A 23,185-nucleotide genomic window follows, 5' to 3' on the forward strand; every position below is an offset into this window, starting at 1 on the left:
AAGGCAAGGGGCATTTTTGCACTCTGTGACTTCACTCTTTGCAGTCCTTGGTAGCCTTTCAAACTATAACCTCTAAAAACTGGCTGAGCTTGAAAACACATGAAAACTATTGTGAAAGCTCTAAAGTAGGCATTTCACAATTTTTTTAAAAAAAATTCTGATTACTGTTTTTTTAAAACTATCCCTGTTTATATACTTGAGGGGGTCTACCCATTTGCAGCCATCAACTTCTAAAAAGTTAATTGTAGCCTTTTCCAATGAAAAGGTTGGCCATCTTGGTATCTCCTTGACTCATTTTTTTCAGTTTTCGTTATAGCAAACATCTCATCTTCGCATCGTTCTCATCTTTCCTACTACTTTCTCCTACTGGTATCTTATGATTTAGCACTTGTTTGTATCTTATGATTTATGATTATATTGCATGATTTATGATCTATGACTTATCACTTGTTTGTATGTACACTTATGGACCAGAGACAAATTCCTTGTGTGTCCCGTCACACTTGGTCAATAAGGAATATTGCATTGCATTGCACTGCATTCCATGTACTAGGTGCAGGCATAAAGTACAAATTCCTATCACCCTTATTCAGTAGAAACAGTTCAAAATAACTAGCTATTAAGTGGGATGAATTATATGTTGATATCATATAGTTCTATTCTGATTATATGATACTATGAACATTTTGAATAACCACTATACAGAGTTTTAATTTTAGTTTCTTATTCTGGTAAAAACTGAATTATAAATAAAAAGATAGGTTGGAAAAAATCCCCTCAAAGGTATCTGGGAAAAGTCTTTATTTTAACTATTAAATAAAAATAGTTTATTTATAAGGCATTTGGATTCAGTTCCACTGAATACGATATTTATAACATACTCTGAATCTGAGGTACAGGCTTGGTTATTTCTTCCGCCCCGTCTTTGGTGCTTTCTTAAGACCCTGGATATAACTGTAAGGTATCTGGTAGTCCTCTGCAACAGAATCAAACATTAATATTAGTCACTTCACATTTAGCATTGAAGTATTCACAATGAATACTTAGGAGCTGCAGCTTACTAAGACTTTTTAAACATCCTGAAAATCTGAATCAGTGGTTCTTAGATGTTGCCATTAGTGATGACAGATACTGGAAACTAGTTTAACAATATCTAGAGATTACCTGCCACAGCACTATAAAAAGGACTAATGATATGTATAATAGCCATTCCATTTTATTTTCTAGAATATATATGTACTTGCAACAATTTTTGTGAATACCATAAAGCAGTGTATCTAAATTCAGCAACTTTAAGATGTGTGGACTTCAACTTCCAGAATCTCACAGCCAGCAACCTGTCCACACATTTTAAAAGCTGGGGAGGTTGAGAAACATTGCTTTAAAGTGTTAAGAAACTGAATCACCCAGCTGTAATTTGTAGCACTGAACAAATGTGTGTTCACTAGAAAGGTGGCAAATTGGTATATATACTCGCAAAGAAGTTTCTATTAGTGGCATCAGAACTAGTTTTGGAATCACTGCTTGCTAAAAACGTTCATGTGTTTCCACTCTGATCAAAAGTAAAAGTGAATGTCCCTTTGATATATTTTGTTTTGTGTTTTGATGCCACTAATAGGAACAAAAATAAATGCAGGCAAGCTGATAATATATTCTCATCAGCAGGTGGCAGCACCTGAGCAACTTTGCTTGGACTCACAAAGTGGGTTCGGTTAGTATTTGGATGGGAATCCTTAGGGGACTTCCCAGAGTTAATTATTAGATTGGAAAGTAAAAATAAAAGAAGAGGACAATGGCAAACTAGTTCTGAGGTGCTACCAAGAAAACCACATGGAACTATCTATGAAGTCATCAGGAATCCACCTTCGTCCAAAGAGAGTGATTTATGAATACTATTATAGCATGCCAAAGATACTTACCTAAGAGCAGTTTAGCAAGATGATTGATCTGATTGCCCTGTATCTGGACTTGTGATCTGTCCTTTGCTCCAGGGATTGCGACAATAGTGGCGCTAGCTTGAACCTTTTGCTGAAGGGTACTAGCAACAGCCTGAGGGTCCAAACCATACAGCTCAAGATTCTTAATTATTGTCACCTAGTAGCCAAAACAAAAAAGGGCATTAGAAAATTAATTTTAATGTTGCCACTAAATGGCTATCTAAGAATTTAGGGTATTACTTTTATGCGAGTATGCTCTACTTTGTGGGCATATTTCAAACTGGGAGGGAGGTTTAAATCTTTTCACTGTGCATATTAATCATAACTTTACATATCTTTAGAAAAGAACATAAATATCTTTAGAAATGCTAATTTGAAAGCAAATATACAACGGGGCATAGAAGTTTATGAACCTCTTTGAATTTGTTTAGTTTTAAGACTTATATGAAGAACAGATCATGTTTTAGGTCATAATTATGCAGAAGTACTGAATATTCAAAAAGATTCACAGATTTAAAGCAGCACTCTATCATGACATCTGGGTGGCTTAAATGAATGGATGCATATATGGGGAGAGACACTTATACCCCAGTGGGTGACACTAATAATTTCTTGATCTGTGCAAGCATATTAACATTCTTAATTGTGACAGATTCTCGACAAATGCAGTTGGGATTTCTACTCAGAAGTCCTCAAGTTGTGACTCTTACCTTTTTATTGGATGATCTCTGTGCTACGGTTACATCAATTGGAAGAATATTTCCTTTTCTCACAACAGTTTTTTGTCCCCAAAAGGTTACCTGATGGAAAGGTTCTAGTTTGTTTAGACACCTGCCAGTAAATTAGAAACTGTTTAAGCTTATCTAGTAAAAATTGATGAGATGGATCTTTCAGCATTTATGGCTTAGCCATTCGTGATGTCTAAAATTGCCAACTACATCTATCCATTTATTTATCCATTTAATACTCGAATGCTGAACCCTGTGAGTAGTCCCTATACTGTACATACATAAACCAAGAAACAAAGCCTGACAATTAAACACTTAATGCTAGCTTGTGATACTATTAAAAATATTGCAAGAACAAGTACTTATTTCTGGGCTTGAAATGTACTATTTCTCTTAGCAGGTTGTTTATTTTATAGTAAAAACAAACCAACCTGCCACGGTTAAATATTGGGAAACTCGCTCAATAGTAGTAACTGTGAGAGGGATCTCGGAGTCCTAGTGGACAATCACTTAAATATGAGCCAGCAGTGTACTGCAGCTGCCAAAAAAGCCAAAACAGTGCTAGGCTGCTTTAACAGAGGGATAGAATCAAGATCATGTGAAGTGTTAATACCACTTGGTAAGGCCACACTTGGAATGCTGCATCCAGTTTTGGTCACCACAATGTAAAAAAGATGTTGAGATTCTAGAAAGAGTACAGAGAAGAGCAACAAAGATGATTAGGGAACTGGAGGCTAAAACATATAAGGAACGGTTGCTGGAATTGTGTATGTCTAGTTTAATGAAGAGAAGGACGACATGAAGGGGCGACATGATAGCAGTGTTCCAATATCTCAGGGGCTGCCACAAAGAAGAGGATGTCAAGTTATTCTCCAAAGCACCTGAGAGCAGGACAAGAAGCAATGGATGGAGAAAAGCAACCTAGAACTAAGAAGAAATGTCCTGGCAGAACAATTAATCAACAACCTGCCTCCAGAAGTGAATGCTCCAATATTGGAAGTTTTTAAAGAAGAGATTGTACAACCATTTGTCTGAAATGGTATAGGGTTTCCTGCCTGAGCAGGGGGGTTGGACTAGAAAACATCCAAGGTCCCTTCCAACTCTGTTATTCTATTCTGTTCTGTTCTGTTCCACTCCATTCTTATTTTCTATTCTGCTGAAGAGGCAAAAATTAAAAAGTAGGCAACAAAAATCTTATTTTGCAAACAGTTGTCCAACTGTCCCTATTGCACAAGAAGTGCAACATGCAGAATTTGGGAGGTATGCAAAACATCCGAACAAGAAGCTTTATATAAAATAAAATGTGAATGAAGCATGTTAGCTCTTTCATTAAAGCTGCTGCAACTTTTGCAAAGCTTGCAAAGCTGCTTCAAAAGTGTGCCTATGCAGCCACTATGATTTGTTTTCCTTCTAGTGAAGAATTTCAGCATTAACTTGATCATTGGCTATGAAGTAACTCTTATAGTGGGTATCATCTTAGATACATCACAGGACACAAATATGCCAAGCATTACTTTATTGTAAAGCAATCACAGTCCTTTTAGTCATGCTGATTGGGAATTCTTGAATTATGGTCTCAATTGAGGGGACACAAGATTGGGGAAGGTAGATATACTTTATAAGGTGATCCTATATCAAATATATAAAACATCACTATGAACTAGTCTCCCGTTACCTGCTGAGGAGATCATCCCACTTGAGCCTTGAGATTTCATCTTGCTCTGCTTTGTCCAATAGACAATCGCACAAAATTGGATTCACCTTTACAAAGCTGTGATAAAAAAGAAATGCATTTTCATCATGATTTACGCCAGTGTCAATAATGTACAACACTTAATTTTTATCAGGTTTGTTTAAATTCATGGGAACTACAAATAAGAAGATAGTTGCCATCTACTTTTTTAGTTTAGAAAGATGAATTAAAAAAAGATATAGAAAGACTTCTTCCAAGCCAAGGTTATAATTATGAATTAGATAATTATAAACTAGATTACTAATTACTAATCTATGGAATGCTTGTTGGTGAAAGTGTAATGATAAAAATAACAAATTTATTGATTTGAAGACCTATTAATCACATTTATTGTCAAAACTTGAGGAAAGTCTTTCTTATTCAGTTAGCTTCTAAATTAAAAGTACAAGTTCACAAGGCCTGTGCCAAGCATGAAAGACCAGGACCACACTTGAAGTTCCAATTAAGCTGATTTATTTCTGCTTATGCCTATGCACAGGAATCTACTCAACTAATGGTTTGTATTATTTTGGTGCTGGATAAGGGTCTATAGAATTCAAGAGGGGTTGGATCCAGTCTGCTTGTGGTGACATAGAGCCTCTAGGCTGATTCCTCTTTTGACTCTATATGTATGTTTATATGTGTTTGTGCATGGGGAATAATAAGGATTCACAGCACTTCTGATTACAAATCATATAATAATAAGCCTTCCAGAAAATGCCTGTCTCATTCTAATATTGCTAGATATAGGAAAGCCCCAGGATGGGGCCAATCACTTGGGGGACTGTACATTCAGATTTGAAAGTAGAAACATATAATGAGCACAGAAAGCTACTTTGTAAAATCCCAGTGTAATAATCATTCCATGCCAATGGTATAAAGCCAATAAGCAAATATTCTGATCTCTATGCTCAATGGTTTCATTTCTTACATACTTTTTGTTTATTTCATCAACCAACTCATTAGCCTTTACATAGTTGATTATCACACTTCTCACTTCACTGCTGGAGAGGGTATGGCCTTTTCTGGAGAAAAATGAAAACTTCATTAGTTGTGCAGTTGAATTATGGAAACAATTGCAAATATCCTGCTCTTTCAAACTAAAGACTTTCTAAAGATTTCTCAATATAGTTAACACTCTCTTAATTAAAAGACAAAATATGGGGGAAATGGCACAATCAAACCAAAAGCATTAACATTTTAGATATTTTTTCCTGATAAGCCATTCTTTTCTGCAAATATTATTGGTAAGGTCTAGCTATGCCATTTTGCTTTTGCCTAAAACATCTAAGTTAACTCTGGAATCTGACTCAGACATACACAACTCTTTCCTTTAAGCAGTGGGGTGTTGCCATCTCCAAACACTCCTGATCCACTGTGTCAGAGTAAGATGGTGTTTAATATTATAGAATACAAAATTAGGTGGCTGATTCTTATACTCCTTACTTATGTCCAGACTCTTGAAACAATGGGGCCATTTTTGATGAGATTCCATAAAGTTGTATAATTTCAGGAGGATGGTACAGTTGTTCTTGATCATCACCTTTACGGTCTTGGACAGACATTTCAGATGTTGCACTTTCAGGTACTATGAAGGATCTAATGCTGAAATTCAGAGAGAAATATTATTTTCATACATTTAACCAGAGAATTATTGTAATGGTTAGAACTGACATGCAAAAACTAATCAATGTACCTTTCTGATTTAACAGAAAATAGACATTGTAAATTACTTTTCATATTACTGCTACATAAAAGCTCATGGCAGAAGTAATAGTAATAGTATTTTTTTGTTTTTAAAACAATAAATCAAGAAGATTTATTATTATTTTTTTAATAATATTTTTATTAATTTTCTGATTTTACATTTAGGTATTTAAAAAGCAACGTGGTGGCTGGGTTAATCAATAGTTCAGTAATATACAAAAATCTTTAGTACAAATCTCAAACTACAACCTCAAATATTTCCTCTCTTTTTCCCTTAATATTTACTATCTCATATTTAAGCTAATACAGTTCTTATTATATCAACTAAATAAAAACATCATTATTACATTTAACAATAATTTTTTAGCTTATACATATCTTAATTATTTTTACGTTCAATCTTTACATTCAATCAATGTCCTGTTATTGTTTTTCCCAATTTTTAGTTTCCCATCAATATTCAAATTTAACATTTGATATTTATATTTTCCAGGTTTTAGGTAACCAAAGTTTCCTTTATCTCAATTCATAACAGAATCTAATATTCAAAATACACATCTTATCTATTTGAGTATAATCTTGTTCTATTTCCTAAAAGTTATCTATTTCCCCCATCTTACATCATCTGATTAATAATACAGTATATTCTCTAATAAATCAAAGCCCATTATATATATTATCTGAGTTAATCAATAAATCAAACATATTCATAATATTTTTCCCTTTGAGTCAAATTTTTAAGTATTAAACAAATAGCATCCTTATTTTCAACTAATTTCCAAATGTTTTAAATTTAATGACCAAAATTTCCCTTATCTCAACTTTTCCCTTTGACCCTCTAATTAGTAATATGAAATCCTCTCTGATAAATCAAAACCCCAATTTTCTTCAGCCTTATTCTGGCTTTCTTTCTTTGCTAACCTTTTTATTGACCTCTACTGCCTATGATGGTTTTGGTCAATTACAGCTTTCACATAATGTTTTTCAACATGACAAAAAAATTAACTAGTCACCAGCTTAGCCATACCCAAACCACACACTGCATTTGCTACAAATAGGTTATGCTTGTATGCAGAAGCACAAATTCCAATTTTACTCCAAATATACTGATACTGTTCTATTCTGTGCAAGCTAGGATCTCCAATTTAGGAGTTTTAAACCAATATATTGTTGCTCGTATGCCACCAACTGGGAATACACTAACAAACACAAAAAACAGTTCTTAAAATAAAAAAATTAACTCAATTTTGGTATATTTTCTAAATTAAGTCTTATTTAGGACATCTGAATATTTTACTTTTGTTATTTTTTCAATGCATATTTTCCTTTCTATATGAAATTCTATCATGGACAAAATTTTATTTTGTATCATTTCTATTTAGAACAAATATATCGTTCCATAAGAAATTTAAAATACTTATTACCTAGCAACTTCCTAGATACTACAGCAACAGAAGAGTTTAATTTTACTCTTTGATTTAGCAAAGAGAGAACCAGAATGGTTAGGGTCAGCATTCAGCACATGAAGATGGTATATGAAACTGTCAGATATATTAGAGAATGGCAATCTTGGATTTTTTTTTATCATTAAGGAGATAGAATTCACAAGGTCTCAAACCGGTCTCATAATGGCTGGGGGGGGGAGCACCTAACAAAACCAGCACTTCCGAATGTCCTTTAAACAATTTTATAGAATTTCTGGACTGGATTCCGATGAAATCTATTTCTGGAGTAAAATATATGGATAGTGACATTTCATTCATGTCACTTCTAGTGAATTTCTTATCTAAAATTAAATTTTAAATGATCCTCCTATACACACTCAGTCAACTTCCTTGACATCACAAGTACCTATTATGACAGAGCTAATGTACAGCCTTGCCTATTCCAGAAAATTACTGTAAAAAGTCCTGATATCACATCTGTCAAGGTATAGCACAAGTAAGATCTCATCAAAGTTACTGTAAAATGTGAATTTCATAATGCTATATTTATGTGACATCACAGATGGGTGGGGGAGGAAACACTATAGAATTTCCTGTAGAAAATAAAGCCCAACAACCCAGGATCAAGCAGCCAACAATTTCAGAGATGATCCCTGAGGAGAAAGGTGAAGAGGGGCTGCAGTGCATCTTTATCCACACTAATCCACTGCCACTTTTAGCAGAAGTAGGAGGAAGATTTGCGAAGAAAGCATGGGCAGCAGTAGGAAGAGATGACAGGTAAGCATGCCCAAGTTCCAGGTTTTACATGAAACTGGAGTGAGATGACATATGTGGAGGGTGTGTGTTAATACTAAAGGAAGAGAAGACTAACACCTTGACTATTCTATCAAACATTTTCTTCTCCTTTTCATTATCACTATCTACATCAGGGATAATCACTGCCATTCAGAAGCTAGGGCACTAAGCGAAATAAGTTAAGATGTGCTGTATATCTAGTATCAAATGTGTTACAGCTGACACAAAGTTTATGGCTGAGCAGATGCCACTAATATCTTTGTCTGTTATCACTTACAGACTGCAAGAAAGTTAAATACTATCCTTCCATATCCACTAAATATCATTGTTTGTATAAAGTTTTAAATCTTGCATGTATTTGATATGTATAGTTCCATTACAGTTACCTATTTACAATAGTTTTTACACCACTTCCAAATTATCAATTTAAAAGTAATACAGAAATAATTTAAGCAGCCCTTAACAATTTAGAAATGGACTGCTATCAAAAACCCTGACTCAATGGCATGGCAATAAAGATGAATAGTAGTGGAAATAACCAGCAGTGGTGGACTGTTGCATAGATTATCTTACTAGTAAAATAACTGAGATTTCCAAAGCTTGGTCTTGAATATTTTTTAATTTTAATTCGTATGCTCTAGAATGAGTTTTCCAAAATCTGATCTGTTTTGATGCAGCAAAAAGAATGGTGAAAGCGTCACTTGCTAAACATCACACACTAAACGTTTGATAAACTTTGAGTTGGTAAACATTTCTAGTTCTGTTAAGGCACTCTTATGTAGTGGCTCAGATGCTCCTTTTTCAAAATTGTCACATTTTTATTCAAAATGTTCTGCAATTCTTTTAAAAAAAATGTTGGTTGTGGGAGAAATATAAGTGCCTCCAGAGAGTCTGGCTGTTGCTACACTGCTGACCCCTTTCCACTAATATAATACAGAGATTTATGGCTCTACATTTCATGATTTTAAACACAATTGTACCATGTTGATCTAAATACCTGAGAAAGCATTTAGTATTAATCTGATCTAATCTTTTTTAATCCTTCTCAAGTTCTGCTTTGCTGCCTCATCATGGCAATGGAATGCAGGGAGTGTACTGGGAGAGCTGGAGTATATATTCCAGCAAAGTTACCAAAAACATGAAGGTCCTCCCAATAGTCCAACTAAAGCAAGCAAGAAAGCACCAGGTAGCAGCAAAAGATGCTGGAAGCATGTGATCAAATTAGCAAAGGGCATTATGTCGTATTGCAGGGGGAAAGGCAGAGGCAAACTATAACAACTGCCTGGATAATCATTGGCAATACAGTGCTGTATGATGGGTCCTTCAGGTTTGATGGCATTCAGCCTCCTACTGAGGAAGAGCTAAGGATCCTTTAGACTAGTAACGATGTCTATGTCATGGCTAAATTAAAGTCTCTGGAGTGCCTAGTTGCTGTAGACATGTAGGAAAAAAAAACCTGTTGATGCCCCAAAAAAATTACAATGGAAATATGAATGTGGAATAGTTCAAAACTGTGAAAGATAAAATGACTCAACTACATATTGATATTTTAGGCATTCAAAAATTGAAATGAACTGGAATTGGGCACTTTCACTTGGAAATGAAAAATAAAGAAGGTACAGTGTTGCTTTCATAACTAAAGACAGTATTTTGGTGCAATGCAGACAATGACTCAAAAATAGCAATTAGACTTTGTGAACAATCCTTTATTATGATTATGACCCAAGTTTGTATTCCAACCATTGATATAAAAGAACAGGAAGTTGATTACTTGTCTGGTCAATTTCTATCCGAAACTGCCAAAACATGCAAGCAGATTATGCTGTTTGTGTTTGGGGACTGGAATGCCAAAGTTGGAAACACTAAGGAAAGAAACAGAGCTGGATTCTACAGCTTAGAAAAAAGAAATGAAGCAGGAGAACAATTTAAAAGTTTCTGCCAATCCAATCATTTCTTCACTACTAGCACAGTATTTAAATAATCAAAATGATGTCCTTGTAGATGGATATGATCAGGTAACAGAAATCAAACTGACTATATTAGTAGTGAAAGAGCTTAGTCATAAATAAAAAGACACAGAAAGGAGCTGACTATGGAACAGATGATAAATTACTTATCTGTGAGTTTCAACTCAATCTACAGTGGATGAAAAAAGCCAACTAGTTTCTATGAGCCTGATCATACTCCCACCATTTTCTAGAAGAGTTTCAGGAATCACTTTGAAGTCCTGAAACTTATTGATAGGGAACCAGAGAAACTATGAAGTGAAATCAGAGAAACTGTTAGCATAAAAAGAGACTAACAAATACAGAAAAAACAGAAAGCAATCTGTATGTTGGAATAAATTGTGGAAATTGATAGGAAGAGAAGCCAAAGCTAAGAAAGACAAAAATATCAAGAAGGAACTGAATAATTTCAGACAATTATAAAGGAGACAAGAGGCAATATTACAACAATATCTACAAGGACATTGAAGATAAAAACAGATATGGAAAAACAAAGTCTTCAAAAAGCTCTCTGAATTCAGGAGATTCTAGCCACAAACCTGTTAGAATACCAAAGAGAGATTTAAAGAACACCAAAGATATATTGAAAATCTGTAGTCAGATATCAGCTTCAAATTTTTTGCCTTAGAAGATATTCCTTATTTATATTAGAAGATAAATTTATATTAGCACTCAAGTCATTATCAAGTTGGAAGATTACAAATGTTGAGAGACTTATCTACAGCAGGGGTCCCCAAACTGTAGGCTGCGGCCCACTACCAGACTGGGCCGCATGAGTGACTGGCCAGTGTATGTGTGTCTGTGTGCTCGCACCCCTCCTCTCAAGCTAGTGCGTGGCATTGCGTGGGCACTTGTGCTAGTGTTGCGGCATTGTACCGGTGCTAGTGATGCCACGAGCATCATGTGGGCGCTAGTGTCACTGCAAGCACACACACCCCCCCACTCATGCTAGCATTGTGGCATCGCATGGGCCCTCGTGGCCCTGTTTACATCACGTATACAATTGCGGTCTGTTCGTGCACATGGACACATTTGTGCACGTGCACAGTCTCCACCCCCATCTTGCCAACCCAGAAAGGCTGGGGATCCCGATCTATAGTAATATGGCAAGCAACAGAAGAACCACTGGTAAATATTCTAACCAAACTATGTTACATAGAAGAAAATAGTGGACAATAGATTGGAAGAATTCAGTATACATACTGTGCATGTATACAGTACAGTATGTACATACAGTGTACATACTCAAGATAGGACATTTAGTAAAATGTATAAACTATTGCACAATATCCATGATTCTTAGGCTCATTACTCATCCTCAGAATTATGACTGCCGCTCGAGCCCCCAGGGTCATATGATTGTATTTCAGGAGCTTGGCAACTGGCTCACATTTACATAATTAGTTTCAGTGTCCCATGGTCACATGACCACTATTGGAAATGTTTTTTTACCATTTCTGCAAGAAAACAACCAAGCTCAGAAAAGCATCAGAATCCCCATAAAAAGAAAGAAAAAGATATTTAATAGTAAAAGTATAGCTATTGTTCATTTAAATTTCTACCCTTTTTTAAAAGTTTGTGGTTACGCGATTCAAAGTCTTACCTTTCATGTTTCCAATCTATGTCCACAATACTTTCCACACCCTTACTCAATTCTTTCACCTGAAGAATCTTCTGCTGTTGCACTGACTGCAGAAATTTTGAGAACTAAGAGCGAAAAATAGTTAAAATTGAATATTGGACAAAATAGCAGTATCAACCATAAGACAGTCCAAATAGGGGAAATTGTCTAAGGAATGTCTATTCTTCACGGTTGACTTGGGATACACATGAAAAAAGAGCGACCCTAGGTAATACAAGCATAGGCTGATAGTAGTCTGTTCAGAAACAAACTGACAATATCAGGACGTTCTTTGGGCTACAATAAACATCCTTATTATTTTTTTTGGACTGGCTGCAATATATACTGCTATATGAGCCAGCACTTGGCAGTATTCTAAAATCTTCATCAGTTGAATAGATATCTTCAAATTATATGAATGTGTAACTCTTAAATCCTTGCTAAAAGGTGTGATCTGAATAAGTAAAATAATACAGATGAAGCAATTTACACTGGAGAGACATTATTGGAAATATTATGAATAAAAAATATACAACATACAGTATTGTTAATCTCCTTCCTAAATCAGAATGATCCCAGACCTTATGTCTTGAAAAAGGGGGGGAGGGGAAATGACAAATTACTTAGCCCAATTTTGTTTGCAACATTGTAGGAGAAAGATATAGCCACCATAAAAATATTGCCATGATCCAAACCATTTGCAAATATCAATGGAAAAATACAAATCAATCTGTTCGTTTGTTGCTTGATCCACATAGACCATATAGTGTACAGAATGGAATGAATTACCAGAAAGACAATGTATAGTTGTAAAGATGAAAAGAGTTGGGGTCTGCCATATATCAGGGGGGGGGGGAGCAGGGGCAATCACAAAAAAGGGATGCTTCTTAGGTCCTATAGAAACCTGGAGTTATTCCTTCTTTGGGAGCAAACGGGACAGACAGAAGTTCTTGGAAAAAGGTAGTCCCTCAGGTTACCAGGTCCTATGCCTTACAGAGTTTCAACTAATTGGGAGTCCTCTGGCCACAGCTGCGACTTGCTCTGTGAGCAAGAATACAGGAGATCCTCCAAATTGTGCACCACATCTGAATGGGGTAGTGCCGCTTGATCTAGAATTAAAATGGAAACTCTGCAACTCCCACATCTAAGGGAACCCAAACCCCTAGCGACTCAGTCTTGTGCTGCAACTTGTAGGTTCACATTCAAACCTTCACAGCCTCCAGACAGTGGCAAAGGACCTTGACAGTTTAATTTGGACAGCTGGTGACAGAGATGTGTTGCTGGGTGTCATCATTATTTTGATAATAACTCACCCTGAATCCAACCAATGGCTTCTCCCATCTGTTTCATGTAGATATTAAAAAAGATGCGGGAGGGCAGAACCCTGAGGCACCCAACAAAATTAGGTAAATACGAGAAGCAGGCAAGCTAGGAAAATCTCCACAATATTAAATCAATTAATTTATTACTGCAAACTTCCATAAATAGGCAAAGAAACAACTATTCACCTTTTTGTAGCTAGATTTCTTTATATCCAGTTGTTGATCTTTTGGACTATTAATAGATTAAAGAAAAAAATAATTACCAAACAACAAAATTTGCATCATCTAGAGTAAGCTAACTAGAAAGATATCCTTGCTAAATTCATATATTGATTCATTTAATTACAACTGCTGTAGCCCAGAGTCTTTTATGCACATAGGATTTTGACTCCCACCTATAAATACTTTGCAACAACATCTTTTTCTTTAAAAATACCTTTAACTAGCATAAACTCCAAGGTAACTTCAATCCATTAATCAGCACAGAAGGACTGTTCTTGCAGAGTCTGGCCTAATCCTGAATATCCTTATATACAGCATAAAGAAGCTCCTACATGCTCATGTCCAGTTAAAGGATCTGTTTTAATTCAGAATATTCTTCTTACATATAAGGAAGCTTCCACATACAGATAAAATTCCCCAACACAAGAATTTTCATTCTCTGAATGCTCAAAGGTCAGCTGTGTACTTTGCAACTTTCAAAATTAATGGTTCTAAACCATGTTGCAGATAACAAGAAGCTGAGAATCACCAGAACTCAGTATAGAAATGCATGCTTTGCATACATATGATTCCAAGTTTAATCAGTGGTATTTCTAATTCAAATAATGGGACAAAAATGAACTCTGTTGGGGATTTGGAGAAGTAAAATTGATTGGAATAGAATGAACTGGACTAAACAGGAACTAACTGTCTTGGCTCCATATGCCAATTCCACTTCAAGCTACATAGATTTGTAAAAAGTGTTAATCTAGATCAATGTTTTTCAAACTTTGCACTTTTAAGGCGTGTGGATTTCAATTCCCTGAATTTCCTAACCAGTGTGCTAGCCTGGGAATTCTGAGAGTTGTAGTCCATACATTTTAAAAGCACCAAATTTGAAAAGCACACATCTAGAAACTAACAACATCACTTTCAGAAGCTGCGTAACTATCAGGAGGGTAAGGTAAGATTTTTAGTTTTGTGGCAATTAGTATTTCTAACTAATAATCTTCCAATCAATTAGTTGGAATGACAGAAAAATCTTTAAGTAAACCAGAGTAAGAAGCTAATTTATATGACTTTATAATGGTTTTGCAGTCACTGAATTAAGTTTATGAATTATGGGAACTGAAATATAGAGCTAATTTTGGTACATTGCCATATTACGATGCTAGGTTCAAAAATATCAACCTTGTGTTATTGTACTAACTTGTACTTTATACATGCATATGTTATTCAAGGATGTAGTACATATTTTTCAGGTTAATCAATCATGTTCTGAATGAATAAATTACATTGACATATTAGGCATGGTGAACTTGGGTAGAATCTAGGAGGTTCAAACAGAAAACAATCCTCTACAGCAGTGGCTCTCAAACATTATGGTCTCGGGATCCCTTTACATTCTTAAAAATGATTGAGGATTTTTGATTTATTTATTTTGATTTTGATTTATGTAGTTGTATCTATCAATATGTTAAATATTAAAATATTTATATGACTTCGTGGATCCCCTGAAAGGGTTTCAAGGACCCCAGGGGTCTGCAGACCACATTTTGAGACTTAGTCCTCTGCAGCAAACTTAATACTCAGTCTACAAAGTCAATTTTTATTATACTTATTATATTGTTAGATATGAATTTTTTAACTTTGATTTTCACTTTTATCTCTTGTTTAATTTTGATGATGAATTGTGCTTTTAACTGTGTGTTTAGATTGCTATAGTAAGCTGTGTAAACTATCCAGAATGAGGTGGGTGGTGTAAAAATTTAATAAATAAGATAAATAATAAATACTTACCAGCAGGAAAATATGTAGTTACGCAAAAACGTACTGGTCAGCAGGGGGAGCTCTGACTTCTTCACTTTACATTTTAAGGCATGAAAGAAACATTGATGGAGCAGGGCATCCATTTGCTCTGTAGAAAGTAACATTAGGCACCATTTGTTCCCCAGTGAACTCTGCATAGATTTTATGAGCTATCTCTCATAAATTAAAAGTAATAAGATACATATCTTCTGTCAAGGTTTTATTTATTTATTTTAGTACCAACTTTAATTTACAATTTTTACTATTACTATAGGTAGGTCTCAATTAATTCAATTAAAGGATCCCACAAAATGGTGGCATTATTTAAATTGATACTTCTATGGAAAATAGGGCCATTCAATCCAGCTCAATGAAAATAGTTAACATTTTTAAACATAATGTTTTATGTCTACTAATGAAATACTGCACAACAGTAAAGGAGGATAAATCCACCCCCAAAATCACACTGTTCATAATCCACCTGTATTATTTTTAAACTTCTATTAACTGTATTAAAAAAAGGAGTATAAATGATTAATAAACAAACAAACAAATCAAATAGCATCTATAGATTATGGAAGCCCTATGTAAATGAGACACATTTTTGCTGCTCTTTTTACCAAAATTTCGAGTAGATACATGCTGTGAGGAATCTTGATTAATGCTCTATGTCTCTTTCCATATGTATCTGTGTTACTCCAGTGAATACATACTATACAAAAAACATAAAGGCACACACATTACCTGTTACACATGATAGAATAAGACAATTTGCAATTTGCAATGTGTAAAGCACCATAAATATACTACATTATACCAATATGCTATCTTATCATATCTGCATCTAGTAAATCTATTTCTGTGCAAATCTCTAGTTATTATACCTTGTGGACTTCTCTTATCTTCCATCTCTTGAGAAATATTTGGTTCATTCTCTTCAGTCTTTTCAGCAGCATCATTTTGACTGAGCTCCTCTTTTTCATCCATGACAGTATGTGAAATATCTTCCTCTAAGGTGAGATGTTCTATGTCCATCTGCAAGGATGGATCAAGAGAGAGGCTGCTTTCAGGTGTTTCCCCTTCTTCCTTCTTCTGTTCCTCTTCTTCTTCAGCTATCATCTCTGAAGATTCTATTTCTAAGAGGGGTATTGTAGGTGGGCTTGATTTGTCACCAATGGCCCTTGTGAATTTAAAAAGAAAATAATGTGATAAAACATATTGCAAATGATGTAGACAGACTTACTGCAAATCCCCATTTCAACAAAAAGAGTCCGTGCAAACAAGTCTACCTAAAATGTAATACCTATACCAGGGTAGGCAACCTTGGCTCTTTTATGACTCGTGGACTTCAACTCCCAGAATTCTTGAGCCAGCCATGCTGGCTCAAGAATTCTGGGAGTTGAAGTCCACGATTCATAAAAGAGCCAAAGTTGCCAACTCCTGACCTATACCAAAGAAATCAAAATAGCAGTTACCATCTGATCCCATTTATAGGGTAGTTGAAATAATTTAGAAAACTAAGAAGTCTACCAGTTAATGCATGCCAGTACAAATGACCAAGTTACTTCTAAAGCCAATTCAAGACTTTGCGTAACCAAGCACAAGAATATCCACATTTTAAATATTAATTGAATGTGGCCTGAAGTCACAGAAACCTTGCCTCTGCTAGTTACAGATACATTTTCAAAATGCATTTGCAGGGAGAGGAGTGCAATTCAGGTGAACATCTCAAAGCTATAAAGTCAATGGAAGCATTGAAACCTACATATACCTCATAGTGGCACATACAATTTATTCTGGGACCTAATGCAAGAGGGAAGGGAAATGTGTTTCTTAGTAATGCAAGACAACTCCACACTGATATCACTGGGTTACAGAAGAGTAGGCATCACCAAACATATTAAGGTTCAATTTAGAAGTGAGGTTCAAATAAGACTATAGGCAAATGCTATGCTTTTTGTTGCAATTTTATGTTTGTTAATAGCAGTGCTAACAAAATTAGAGGCTACTCGTGAAAAGAGATCTCACTATGAGATCTCACAATTCTCTAAATTGATGATATACACAAAAACTTTACCTTTTATTGTTCAAAAGTGCAAATGTATGCTGATCTAACATGGATGAATAAAGTCTCAACCTGTAAACTCAGATTTACAAGTTAATTATTCTAATTTAATAAAATCGAATGGTCTAATTTAATATACAGTAGTTCTCAACTCAACTATTCATTTAGTGACCATTTGAAGTCACCACAGCATGGAAAAAAGTGATTTATAACTGTTTTTCATACTTGCGACCATTGCAGCACTCCCATGGTCCCGTAATCAAAATTTGGGTTCTTGGCAACTGGCATGTATCTATGATGGCTGCACTGTCCCAGGTCATGTGATCGCCAATTGTAATCTTCCCAGCAGCCTTCTGACAAGCAAAGTTGATGGGGGGAGCAAGATTCGCTCAATGATCGCATGATTTATTTAACTGCAGTGATTCACTTAATAATTGTGGGGAGGGGGAAAGATCATAAAATGAGGCACAACTCACTTAACAACTGCCTCTCTTAACAATGGAAATTTTACGCTCAATCATGATCATAAGTCGAGGACTACCTATAGTCAGGTTAGAGTCCAGAAATCAGTTGGCCCAAGTCTTGAAATAATACTGTGCCAAAACTAACAGCTTTACTTCCGATTTGGAACATTCTCCAAAATTTGTCTGTGTCCTCACCATAGGTGATCCATGTAAGTGTGCAGCACTGTGAAACCTTTTCCTTTCATTCCAGCTGCCACCATCTCAGCAGTTGTCATAATAGCTATTCCAATGGCCACAGGGGCTCTGCAAAAAGACAAGAAAAAGAATGTAACGTGCTTAAGGCACTTACTCAAACTCTTACTCCATTTAAAACAGCTTTAAGACCATTTCCTGCATGTCATACCCAAACCATAGATTAACTGATGTTGGGTTTTATGTTTTATCTTAAAAGTCAAAGTTAAAAACTAGAAGAAACACCAAAGTTCAAGGGGTATGACACAGAGAGACAAGGTATAACATTGCTAAACAATGCAATTTCTGTTCTTCAGTTTCTAATCCACCTGTATTTTGTTCAGTGCATTGTCAAGCTTTCAAGTAGATTTGCTACTCTTGTTAACATTTGCCCTTCAGATCTGGAAGATCTTTTTGTAATAAAAAAAACAACAAAAATAGTAAAAGGCATTACATTAAAATGTGAAAAAAACAAAAACCCTGACTTCATTTATGTTTCATTTATTCACAACTATGTACATTTCTATAACACAGCTATAGACCTACAATTTTTAAATTTAAAAATAAATACAAATTTTAAGTTGGTTTGATCTGATACCACAGGGACCAATAATTTTTTTGATGGGTAAGCATCTTATGTAATTTAACACAATAGTACAACTGCCAATAAAATAAGACAGAAAACATGAAATAAGATAAAATGCCAACAATTTAAAAATGTCCCCAAAACACAGGAGATCTTGTCTGAGATATATAATTATCTTTTTCTAAGGCAGTGGTCAACATTACAGAATATAAAAATAAGAATTCATTAACAAATCATTAACCCCTTTAGCATTAATTGTCTAATAGAAATCATACCTGTTTTCCACCAAGGTAACAGCACAGAGACTATGTCGATTTACCTGGGGGAGACCACATTTGGGAATGATAACTCCTGGAAGCATTAAATCTGTAGTAACGAAAGAATGAATATGTTCAAGAGAACAAATATTCAAGTTAACCTATACAATTTTCTGTACTAAACAATCAAGAACCAAAATATTTAGAATTCAGAGTCTCCCAGTTTTTAAATTGTTATCTTTATCCACTACATCAAACTGGCTCTCTAACTATAACTATTATTCCGGAAATTCCAAAACCAATCCTACTTGTGTGTGTGTATACATGTATAGTTAATCAGCATGGACACAGACCTGTGTTTGTTTGTTTGAGTGGATGGATTGACATCCATCCACAGGTCTGTATCCATACAGACAAATAATTAATTTCTCTTCTGCACTTCAGAATCAGGGCTGGAATCAGGACCAGATGCAGAGACCACAACAGGTTCCATTATTGATTAGATCAGGAGTAGAAATTTTTCCCCATTCTCAAAACACATGGACCAGAAGTCTGCATATTGTTAAAATCACAATATGACGACTGGAACATTGGTTGTGTTTTTCATGTTGTTTGATATAGTACCCATAAACACTAGCATGGCTTGGGATATTGTCCATATAAGCCCAGTGTGTCCTTGAGTTATCCCACCACTATAAATTCAACATTTCTGCTGCAGCATTTATTACAGTTATAAATCAAAATATAAGATATAAAATATATGTAAAATATAAGAACTTATACTAGTTTTTTATTAGGAGAAAAGAAAGCAAACCAAAAAGACCATGGCTAAGAGATTAAAAAGGGGTTGTTTAGTGTGTAAAGATTAACGGTTAGGGACCAGAAGTGTTCTCTACAGAGGGCATTCAAAAGCCACCAAGGTACATAGGTTAAAAAAAAAAAAGTCAAGTCAGACTGACTGTTAACTGACTATTCTTTATTTTCCTTTGTTAAGGTTAAATAAGAGCAATTCCCCAAAGCTCTTCTCAAACTGTCAATTAATGGTAAAAAAAAGTATGAATACTTGAAAATGTATTTAATTATGTCTCAAAAAACCCTACTTTCAAATAAGCATGTTCAAATCAAGCCAAATATTGAAGGCAAACTCCACAAAAAGGCAGATAAATGGCACAACAGAAGATTTTAATCCATTTCCTTACCTGCTCCTCCTACTAATTTGTGCACCACAGGTGGCCAAGTAGAAAAGGCAGGGAGAAGGTGGGGATAAGACCACAGCGTGTACACTGCCCCAAAGAGAAAAGAAAATAGTTTTTAAATGTTTTGCTAATATTTATTTCTCTTCAATCTTGCGTTATGTAAAATAAAAAATAGAAATTACTAGAAAAATAAAGGACATATTCAAACGACTCTCCTCATTTCAACTTTTCATTCAACTAACTCAAGAATGCAATTACTTAATTAGCATTAGCTTTATTTTATCCCATACACAGGACTGAGTACAAAATACTTAAAACTTCTAAGTATAGCAAAGGAAGGTTGACACTGATTAGCTAGTTCTGTACAATCATGCTTCCTTTTTTGTACCATCTTGTTTATGGCATAAATATCATGGTTTGTTTAAACTACAGTTGTCTTACATTTGAAGAAATGGTGGTACCTAAAACTTAGGTTAAATAGATTATTTCACCATAATCAAAATAGTAAATGTGAAGTGGTTTTAACTGAGAAAATGTTATGCACAACTATAAAATAAAAGTAGTCCTTTACTTAAGACTGTACTTAATCCTGGAATTATGGTTGTATGTTATTACAGTCATAGGCTCAGGCACTCAAACAATCAGAAAATATTTATCACCATTTTTCACCATGGCAAACACTGCAGTTGTTAAGCAAATCCCATCCAACCCATCCAACATGAGTGAGTGAGTGTGTGTGTGTGTGTGTGTAGATGACGCTAGCATTTATAACAGCTGGATACTGGTGATAAAGCACCAATTCTGTGGCTGATATAAGTTTGAATGGTTTTAAAATGACCAGTTAAGCAAGGAGTACCTGTATGTATCTACTACTATCATCACAATTCTTACATAAAACTAAAATCCTAATCAACCTAATCATATCCTCCTAGAACCAGCATAAATTCCTTCTTTCCACTCACCATGGATAGACATTTTGAGAAGAGTTATAACAAACCATGTTTCAAAAATAATATATGCATCATGAAAAGCATTCTGCCTAATTGCAATTAAACTTCTTGAAACTTCACTGCCATAACTAAAAAGTATTGAGCCACTGTTCTTGGAGGTGGAAACGAAGGTTCAGAATGATCAAGTAATGTGTTCAAAAAGAAAAAGAGAACCAAACTCAAACATTCCAAGTCTCAACATCACCTGCCCACTGGAATGTCTGCTGTACCTGTTGGATATATCATTTTCTCCATTTCAAAAAGGATAGGATTTTTGCCATTGGCATAGACTGTGACAATTTCTCCTTTATGAGTATATATTTTCATAATATTCAATTCCTCTTTCATTGGCACAACTTCAGCAAGTTGTTCTGAAGTTAGGATGGGAAATACCGCTGCAACATCATTTCGCAATTTCCTCCTGCAATTGTTAATTTTATATTTGTTACTTTGTATCAAGAAATAGCCATCCCTGGAATTCCATATCATTCAATCTGCAATTATCTATAAATAAGATTATGAGATGTTATATTTTAGTAGTACATTATTAATACTTGTTTTCTTAATATCCTCATTCTGTCTTTTAATCCACCCAAGCCAATCACACAAAATATACAAATTTCCTAAGTATGCTATAATGCTTAAAAAGCCATTTTAAGACTGGCAAGCTATCCTAAAGCCTTTATTGCAATCACAGTTATATATTCTATATAGGTTGTCTTCAACTTATGACCACAACTGAGCCCAAAATATCTGTTGTTATGCAAGGCAGTTGTTTTGCTCCATTTTACAACCTTCCTTGCTGTTAATTTAATCAATGTAGTTGTTAATTTAGTAATAGGGTTGTTAAGTGAATCTGGCTTCCCCATTCACTTTGCTTTTCAGAAGGTCAGAAAAAGTGATCATATGACCTCAGGAAACTGCAACCATCACAAATATAAGCCAGTGACAAGCGCCTGAATTTTGATCATGTGACCATGGGGATACTGCAAAGAAAATGGTCACAAGTCATTTTTTTTGAATGATCGCTAAACAAATGGTTGTAAGTCAAGAACTATCTAAACAATATTGTCATTTTTTAAAATGGCAACAGTATCAATGAATTATCTACTGTGAATGGAAATCTGCTTCAATGATAGAAAATATTTAATAAGATAAAAAGATAAAAAATATCAGTTTTAAAAGAATATGAAGTATTTAGAGTTGAGAAATAATCTTAATGGTCCAAATAATACAATCAGTTTTTAAACTCTTAATACCATAGACGTAAAGCCCAAATAATCCCCTTAATAAAAAAATGTTATGAGTCAGATACTACAGAGTTATAAGAGCAAGTGTTTTATAATCTTAAAAAAGAGAATCCATATTTCAGAAACTTGCACAATGGTATATTGTTCTGTCTCTTTTGCAATTTATCAATTATTTCAGGATTGTAATGTTTAAAGATGACAAGATTAGATACATCTCATTTAATAACACATATTTGGAAGATTGTTATTGTTTCGTCAAAACAAAATCTTATCCCAACTTCCTTTCGTGCATACTGCATGCAGTGCTGGAGTAACAATCAGATCACTTTTATTTGTCGACCAACATGATGTCTATAATGAAAACTATCAAAGTTTGCATTCATGCTGAAGCGAGCGTTTATTCACCATAGAATTATAAAACTGCGTCGTCCTTAAACCTCCTCACATAAAACTGCTCCTTATGCTCATCATAAAAATATCCCAATTTACAACTCCCAAGAATATAACGCCTTGAAATGAAAGAAAACAAACTTACCTATCGGACCCTTTGATAGCGGTGTTGGATTTCACCCTGAAAGGTTTGACAAACATATTTTAAAAAAATCCCAAGACTCCGATTCTGATAGAACTTGGAATTCCGCCGATCGTGGATTCCCCAGAAATAGGGGAAATGCTTTAGAAAGTGGGACCCATTGATTGTCTGTAAAGATCTGCATAGAAATCTTTCTTCGTTACATGGGCGCAGCCATAGCGCGGTACTGCAACAAAAGGAGTCCGTGGGGCAATTGCATGATTATTCCTACAACTGGTACGACTACTATTTCCTGCTCTGGTGATCTCAGCA

At 34.9% G+C, this 23,185-nt stretch overlaps 1 protein-coding gene across 2 annotated transcripts in view; it reads right to left on the bottom strand.

Moving 5' to 3' along the window:
• EIF2D (eukaryotic translation initiation factor 2D) overlaps positions 1-23,105 on the bottom strand; it is a 28,263-nt gene extending 5,158 nt beyond the window's left edge. The window contains exons 1-15 of one of the 2 annotated variants that reach the window (XM_039320061.1): positions 22,877-23,105; positions 21,322-21,512; positions 20,106-20,189; positions 18,925-19,015; positions 18,028-18,135; positions 16,188-16,483; positions 15,295-15,412; positions 13,480-13,525; positions 11,954-12,057; positions 5,844-6,002; positions 5,333-5,422; positions 4,341-4,436; positions 2,648-2,768; positions 1,920-2,094; positions 882-976 (exon numbers count right to left, since the gene is read on the bottom strand). In XM_039320061.1, the coding sequence (XP_039175995.1) occupies positions 906-976; positions 1,920-2,094; positions 2,648-2,768; positions 4,341-4,436; positions 5,333-5,422; positions 5,844-6,002; positions 11,954-12,057; positions 13,480-13,525; positions 15,295-15,412; positions 16,188-16,483; positions 18,028-18,135; positions 18,925-19,015; positions 20,106-20,189; positions 21,322-21,512; positions 22,877-22,932 (1,806 nt within the window). In that variant the 5' untranslated portion in view covers positions 22,933-23,105 and the 3' untranslated portion in view covers positions 882-905. Of the gene's footprint in view, positions 1-784; positions 977-1,919; positions 2,095-2,647; positions 2,769-4,340; positions 4,437-5,332; positions 5,423-5,843; positions 6,003-11,953; positions 12,058-13,479; positions 13,526-15,294; positions 15,413-16,187; positions 16,484-18,027; positions 18,136-18,924; positions 19,016-20,105; positions 20,190-21,321; positions 21,513-22,876 lie in introns of those variants that run through there. The other variant, XM_039320060.1, reaches the window with a different exon arrangement.
• Positions 23,106-23,185: the final 80 nt, after the last annotated feature.

Source organism: Crotalus tigris, unplaced genomic scaffold (genome assembly GCF_016545835.1).
Source record: "Crotalus tigris isolate CLP2741 ecotype Arizona unplaced genomic scaffold, ASM1654583v1 scf7180000023618.1514416, whole genome shotgun sequence".
Lineage (NCBI taxonomy): Eukaryota > Metazoa > Chordata > Lepidosauria > Squamata > Viperidae > Crotalus > Crotalus tigris.